This window comes from Amphibalanus amphitrite, unplaced genomic scaffold, assembly GCF_019059575.1.
Source record: "Amphibalanus amphitrite isolate SeventyFive unplaced genomic scaffold, NRLGWU_Aamphi_draft 002014F_arrow, whole genome shotgun sequence".
In the NCBI taxonomy this organism is placed as follows: Eukaryota; Metazoa; Arthropoda; class Thecostraca; order Balanomorpha; family Balanidae; genus Amphibalanus; species Amphibalanus amphitrite.
In genome coordinates, this window is record NW_024883507.1 from 48,126 (window position 1) to 56,273 (window position 8,148).

Sequence of the window (8,148 nt, forward strand, 5' to 3'; positions counted from 1 at the left end):
TGGTTTCATCCTCATTTCTACGGTCTCTGTGCGCTAATATTTAATGGTTTTCATCGTGGTAAGTTGATATACAACGGTGCCGGAATCTCTCAAGTAACAAGTAACGGGTGTGCACTTAGTTTTGGAAAAAGATCGATTATCTCTTTTTTGAACTTGAAGTTATAAATACAAATGCTGGCATAGTGAATACCTAATCATGCAATTGAGGATGAGCATGCCAAAATTCAAATTTATACAATTGACTTGGGGAAACTACCCATGCTGGAAACTGCCAGTCTGCAAGGTATGGCAATTTCGACAAGATCTGGTCGGTGCGGGCTTGTTCAGCTGTTGCGGCGTGGTGCGGATTTCGCTTGGTGTGCGGATTTAGTGGATCACAGTGCAGATTTGGCTTGGCGATGGACTTGACGGACAAGACGATATTGATGAGGCAAATCGAAAAACATTGCTGGAGCTTTTATGTGTAATTCAGTGTCCCCTGGGTTTAAATGAGTGTGCAACTGCTGGTCATTTTTGGGTTCTGTGCGGATCTTTTACCCTCAGCCCACATTGGGGTGGATTTTCCGGTTTTGAAGGGTTGGTGCGGATTGTGAACTTGGGCTAGTGCCCTTCGTCGACATGCGAGCGATACTTTGCAGCATGGCTGCGCACGGCTGCAAAGTATGGCTTCAGCTTCAGCAATGTTTTTCAATTTTCCTCATATATCTTGTCTGGTCTGTCATGTCCATCAACAAGCAAATCTGCAATGTGCTACACCAGTGTCCCAAAATTAGGGATATTTTGGCTTGGGTGTTCGAGGGTAAAATTCCTCACTTCAAAGAGGACTGAAAGTGGAAAATTGCCAGTCAGAAAGATACAAAGAAGAATGAAAACATGATCACCATTTTCTATGTGAATGTTACAGGATGTGGGAGCTGCGATGATTTAATGGAATTTGAATGTAGGTACAAGCCAGCCAGCAAATGTACATGCGGATGATCTTAGTTGTTAAAGTTGGGAGGGCAACTTGTCCTGGAAAATTAAAGGTGAGAGTGGACCGAGTGGACTATTCAATTTCACAAGGATTGCACTTTCCACCCAAATCTTGGGACACTGGGCTACACTAGATCTGCACCCTACCAGCCAAATCCGCACCACGACGCATCAGATCAGCACCAGCTGAACAAGCCTGCACCGACAAGCTTTTGTCAAAATTGCAATGCTTTGCAGACTGGGAAACTACTAGGCGCAAATCCAAATATTGATCGACCAATAAACAGTTGAAGTGAGCAGGGCTATGACCAAACTAGGAATAAATAATTTAAATATGAATGCTTATAATTATAAATAGTTATAAAAAATTAGTATTTGTCAATCACCATTCAGCGACCGTTGACCTGACTCAGTCTGAAAAACGTGGCAGCCACGTTTTTCAGACATGCTGAAAGCTGTCATGCTGCACCTCTTAATATTAATTGTATAACAACTTTAAATGACAAATACAGCTTTTCTTTTACAGCAGCAACATGGTAAACCATTGTTGTGTCAAGACATGCAAGCAACACTTTGATTACAAGCCCCAACATAAGCAGGGTGCAAAATGGAAACTACACAGGTATGTGATCTCGCCACCGTCATTGCAGTATTTGAAATGCAGTATCATGAGGGTTATATTTTACCAGATAAACGCCTTTTGGGCGAAGACCGAACGAGCGAGAGAACTGTAGCTTTTCTTGACAAGGGGTCCTCTGACTTCGGGAATTTTTCAGCTATCGACACAAAATTGGCACACTGCTAGAACTAGACACACTCTACAGTATGTTATGAAAATGAATGAACCGGGGTGCTTGGGACATTCACTTTGCACGTGCAATGAATTCATATCCTATACTGTAGGTAGATTTCCATATCAATTTCACGTGCTTTCAATAATTCTTTAGACGTTTCAGTTCGTTACAGTCTCAAAAGGTCTCGGTTATCTTTCAGTCTACCCCCAAGACCTAACTTATTGTTTTTTCCCTGGCCCGGCATGCTCTCGGCACCATCCCTCCAATTCTGGCCCAAGGCAACGCACGAGCGCTGCCTGCATCTAGTATTGAAAAGACTTCGCTTCGCTTGCTTGCTCGTAACAACCTATGTAGGCTGTCACCATTTATTGTGGCACAAATGTAAATGCACAGAGAAACCACCTGCTTTATTACCAAGAATTTGAGAAATCAAGCGATTACACCCCAAATCGCTTCCTCCAGCCGGAGGCTGTACCCTCGAAGGTAAGCGCGCTCCGTGGCCGAGAGAATTCCAGCGGTAGTGTTAGACGCGAAAGCAGCTGGTGCGGACGGCCATATTTTGCTCGAACGCGTAATCGCGTGCCGGTGGGGTGGTTCTATTATTTGTCTGAGTGAGAGGCGGCTTACCCATGGGGCGGTATATGGTGCAGAGCTGGGCGCCACTGACAAAGAGAAGGACGCTTATAATGTGACACAATGTGTTCTAATGTTATAATATCTTTTTCGGCATGGGCCAAGTGCATGTGACCTTGGGGTGGTGCGTCAGTCAATAGTATGGAGATGAGTGCCTGTGGGCTGTGACGTTATGACGTTGTGCGTTGTTTTGTAATTGTGCCGTCTTTTGATGGGGCGAAGGCTTGCAAATCCGCCCCATTGGAACAAAAAGACATTATTGGCACGCCCCCCCCCAGCAGGGCACGGGTAAACACTCTGGTAGTTCACCAACCTCTCTCTGCACTGTGATTTCAGAACCTTGGTACGTCACCTGCGACGGCGACGTCACCTGCGAGTTCCGCGGAACCCCTGACGCCGTCACCAGCTGGACCATCCGCGGCACTGGACCATCCAGCGACGGCCGTGACGCCGTCACCAGCTGGACCATCCGTGGCACTGGACCATCCAGCGAAGGCCGTGACGCCGTCACCAGCTGGACCATCCGCGGCCCTGGACCATCCAGCGACGGCCGTGACGCCGTCACCAGCTGGACCATTCGCGGCACTGGACCATCCAGCGACGGCCGTGGCGTCGACTCTGCCAGTGCCGGAGACGACGGCGACGTCACCTGCGAGTTCCGCGGAACCCCTGACGCCGTCACCAGCTGGACCATCCGCGGCCCTGGACCATCCAGCGACGGCCGTGACGCCGTCACCAGCTGGACCATCCGCGGCCCTGGACCATCCAGCGACGGCCGTGACGCCGTCACCAGCTGGACCATCCGCGGCCCTGGACCATCCAGCGACGGCCGTGACGCCGTCACCAGCTGGACCATCCGCGGCACTGGACCATCCAGCGACGGCCATGGCGTCGACTCTGCCAGTGCCGGAGACGACGGCGACGTCACCTGCGCCGCTGGTGTCAACACCGCATGGACATCAGCTGCGAGCTGGTAAACGGCGGTGGAGTGGAAGCAGGTGAGAACTGGCAACCTATTTATGACAAACTTTTCTTTTTTGCTTGAGGGGTGATTCTTGTGTCTTTCTGCTAGAATTATTCAAATTGGGCTTTATCTATTATTTTGACCATGGACGTGCCTCGAGCATACTGCAGCAAAATTTTTACATTTATACCCCCCAAAACCCCCCTAAATATTGACCTAGAGCAACCAAATTTGCGCAGGGGCGAGAACTCCAGGGGGCCCACCTACCTACCAAATTTGGTGTTTCTAGGTGCCATAGGAGCCAATCGCGAGGGGGGTCGCATCACCCCCCCCCCCTGCCAGGCCGTGTTATGAAAAATGTCCTGCCAGGGCGAGGGTTAATGTAGGAGCTATGCACACATAAAGCATGTGTTGTTTACAGCATGGTACTTCGGCTGCAGGCTTGAAATGGAACAGACTTTAGTCTTATCTGCATGTGGTAGCTCGAGCAGAGGTATTACATCTGCTTACGTGTCCCGTAGCAGCATTTTACACCTTGTCCTGCTCTCCCACAGAGCGCGCAAGCCACCAGCCAGCTGACTCAGAGCCCAGGGGGCGTTCGCCACCAACATCCGCACGGCGCAGCTGCAGAGGTGATTTCTGCCATGGAGCAGCATCCGCGGCTCCATGACATCATCCTTCCATCATTCTCCATCATCATTTCCGGAGCTCACCCGACGGCGGAGCTGGCGACGCCCGCGCCCCGCCTGGCCGTCCAGCCTGCGCGCTCCGCCGCGCGCCGCGGGCCCGGCTCGCCGAGACGTCCGGCTTAGGTCGGCGTTTGAGGCGCGGCGGGGGGCAACGTCTCTGTGCCCTGCTCCGGGTCCCCGCCGCCTGCGGTCTCTTCTGCTGCCGCCACTGAGGGGAACGGCTCTTCTTTGAAGACATCATCGGTCGACGGTGATGCTGGCGGGCCGGTGGCGGCGTGCCCCGTCGGCAGCGCGCCTGGGGAGGACGCTGGTGACGACGAATCTTCATCGCCGTCGGCACCGGTCGCGAGCGAGTCGCTGTTTAGTTGGCCTGCTACTGTGCCAAAAAGTGCGACTGTGGCCAGACTGGTATACGATTTGTCAGTGCTTACGCCCCTCTTGCCGTGCCGGCCGTGCTCTTTGCCGTCTATTGGGGATGCGTTAGAGTTATCGTTTTGGGGTTTATACCGGTATCAAGATTGATTTAAAAGATGGATTTCATCACATTTCTCGCGCACGTTCCACACGTCCTTTTGGTCTTTTGTATGATGGTAAAACGTGCTTATACCTTTTCTCTGTTACCAATGGGCCCTATTAGGTACTGCATCTCCTGCATTATTAGGTAGAGATGCAGTACCATTATTAGGTACTGCATTATTAGGTACTGAAGGAGATGCAGTTAGGTACTGCATCTCCGAAGGAGATGCAGTACCTAACAGATGCTTTCAGTGAACTTGTAGAGTCGAGATTTAACGTCAGGTGTTTGGCGTATTTAGATGATTTTCTTTTCATGTCCAAGGACGCTGAATGGTATCGCTGCGTTTCTGACTAGTGTTGGGTTGTGTATTAATTTCAATAAATTAGTTCTCGTTCCGTTGCATGTTTTTACGTTTCTTGGTGTGTCGATTGACTTTGGGCGTGATTCTGCGCGTGTTCAGGATAATGCCTTGTCTTGTCACTATTGCGGGATGGCCGTGGTCCAAGCACAGTCGCTGTGACAGACGGTTCGATGTGTCGACCAATCATGCTGCTTCGTTTTTGGCGCCTTGTGTGTTGTCCGGTCTGTCAAGACTCAGCTGGCTCAGTCTCGACTCTGGCTCTGGCTGGCTCAGTCTCAGTCTCATCAGAGAGCGAAAGGAGCTGCGCGCGCGGCTGCAGCAATTCATCGGCGGCGGCGCTGTGAACGCTGTGTCGGCGGCGCGCGAACAGGAGCTGATCGCGCTAAACGAGGACCGCCAGCAGCTTGTCCATCTGCAGCAGCTGGTGTTGCAGCTGATGGGCGGCCAGCAGCTGGCGGCGGTCGCTACCCCCCCCCCCGCCGGTCCTGTGTGCGGGGACCGCCGCGCCCGGCAGTGATGGAGGGTACTATGGCGGTGTTACATTCCTAACTGTTGTCACATATCAACTGAGAACCGTCCGGCCGGAGGCAGTTAACGCCGGCCGGCACCTACTCACCGTGGCCGTATTTTTTTATATGGAGAGAGGAGAGAGGAGAGAGAGGACATCAGGTTGTCAGAGAAATAAAGTGTATATTTATTATTTGAATCGAGCGAGTCGCGTGTTCCACGAGCGGGACTTGGAGCAAAAAGCTGGCATTGAGATACAACGAACAGAACGTGGCGTCGAGCAGGAACGCCCCCGGCTATGTACACGGTGCTGCTGGGCGCGCGACCAACAAAACACGAGAATGCATCAACATCAAAGACACACGGTACATCAAAGCCCTCCGCGCCATCGCTGGGTCCGTCGGCACCGCTAGCGCTTCTACAAAACAAGCACGCACATAGAGACGCCATTTCCAAACGCACGCATACACAGAACAAAAACGCACATGCACGTCCATTCGTTTCACTCAGTCACCCATGAACGGCTTGGGTTTCCGGACGGTCACCAGCCGGCGGGGCCGCGCCGCGGCAATAGGCGTGAGTCTCCTCGTTGAGCTTGCTGAGCGCGCTGCCACCGGAGGCGGACGGGGCGCCGCCGGCCGCGCCGTCCTTCGCGTCGCTCACCTCCACCTCGACCCCACTGTCGGAGTCCTCGGCGGCGGCGCGCCGGCGCAGCTGCTCGCAGATCTCCTCTGTGACGAAGGTGGCGCACTTGGGGTCGCGCATCAGCGGCGTGAACTCGAGCTCTGGCCGGCCCTGGTGCAGGCTCCGTCAGCGGCCGCGGCTGCACCACGGCAGCGCGCGATGCTCGCACAGCTCGCACTCACGCTCCACGGGAGCCGGCGCCGACTCCGGTCGCCGCCGCTTCACCGGCGTCGAGCTGGCCTGAGACGAGCCCTTTGCCGCACCGCCCGAGCCCGTGTGAGGGATGATTGTGAATTGTGATCTCGTTGTTGATTTTGATGGGCTGTCCGGTGGCGGCCGCCACCGCAGCTGCCTTCCTACGGCCAAACGACTCCATAATCTTCTTGGCGACGACAGAGTGAGGGCTGTAGACGTCATTCTCGAACTGTTTGTATACATATGCGAATGTGGCCGTACAGACGGTGCACTTGTAGGGAAAGGTGCACCGGGTTCAGCATCACAAGGTGGTCCTTAAAGACGTGGTGCAGGAGCTTCCACTGGTACACCTGGCGCACACAGAGAAAACACGTCACCGGTAAATCCCAGTTTGAAGTGAAGGAAGATGTGCATGAAATCCTAGGACCAGACAACTCGCAGGGGGGAAGTCCACAAATGACGCAACATCACTAGGTACAACCTCGTATCGCACAGCAATGTAAAATCATTAACGGTACCTAATGGTCTCCCTAATAACCAGTGTACGTGTATCTCCAACCCGAGCCGCCTCCCACGATAAGATCAAGACTTGTGTCAAGACATGTGTCCTAAGTATTAAGTAATAAGTTCACCTGTATCAAGTTCACCTAGCACCACTTTTCTGAAAGAAAAGTGGTTCATGTTTTAGTGCCATCTTTCATTATAGAAAGACAATAATGTTGAATGTGTTTTCTGATGAACCACAAAGTGAAAATCAGTGATTTATGGGTGCATTGTATTTAAGAATTCCTTTTGAATTATCATGAGCAGAGTTGAATACCTCCTTTTGCACTCTTTAGAAAATGAAGAGACTCACAAAATTAAAACATGATTAGAAAGAACACATCCTTAGAAATGTTTTGTGTACTAACCATATTTTTTTCACAAAACATTTATAACTTCCACCAAACCACACAATGAGTCAGGTGAGATTATCTTACATTAGGTAAGGTTAGGTAAGGTTAGATTAGGTTGTATTATTTCTGCTTGTAGTGTACCTGACTTTTCAAGGTAGGTACATGATAATTTTAATTGCAATAATCACCTTAAAATATATATTGGCTAGCAACCTAGATAAAGGCTAGGCCACACATGGCAATTAAATAAATATTAACAATTGTTTCATACTTTCACATCGCATCGTAAGAAACATTCAGTTATTTACCTTTGGGGCTCGGGCTGGGCGGTGGGTGAAAAGTTGAGAATTCTTCTTGCCCCTCGACCACCTCCTCTCCTCACCCGTCCTCGTCCTCTCCCTCGCTCACCAGGCATCTTCACCTGGAAGGTAGGCATACAGAAATGGGCCAGTCTGCAAAACGTGGCAGGTCTTGACAATATGTTGTCAGGGCACACACCACAGGTTGTGGCAGGTTTGAGGAATTTTGGGGCAGAAGCAAGGAAATCTGGGGCAGAAGTTGAAAGCTTGTCACAGCATTGATTCATTTCGCTTCTCATACTTATTAAATGATGCACTTCATCATTATATCATTTTCATCATATTCATGAGGGGCCCTCATGAAAGGAATTTGGTTGCCCAGGTCTCGGCATTCCGCTTGGGGCAATGTTTTGACTGTCCCAAACATCTTGTCACGGATTGAGCTCCCTGCCGCACTTTGAAGACTGGGAAATTGGTGCTAGAATGGAAACACTATCAGATTCATGACAATTTTTCCAATACCATAGGTATTTGTTATTCAAATAGCACTTGTCTCAACTTAGTCTATCACTATTCATATAAACCTGGAAATAGTCTAGCTTTTAATATCACATGCCAAAATACATGTATATATATA

The 8,148-nt window shown here is 50.7% G+C and overlaps 1 protein-coding gene across 1 annotated transcript; it reads left to right on the forward strand.

Annotated features, from left to right (window-relative positions):
- Positions 1 to 258: 258 nt before the first annotated feature.
- LOC122376096 (polysialoglycoprotein-like) lies at positions 259 to 5,636 on the forward strand. Its single transcript, XM_043355790.1, has 3 exons — positions 259 to 283; positions 2,736 to 3,397; positions 3,918 to 5,636. The coding sequence occupies exons 1-2, from the start codon at positions 259 to 261 to the stop codon at positions 3,374 to 3,376; spliced, it is 666 nt and encodes a 221-aa protein (XP_043211725.1). The 3' UTR covers positions 3,377 to 3,397; positions 3,918 to 5,636.
- The last annotated feature ends 2,512 nt before the right edge of the window (positions 5,637 to 8,148 follow it).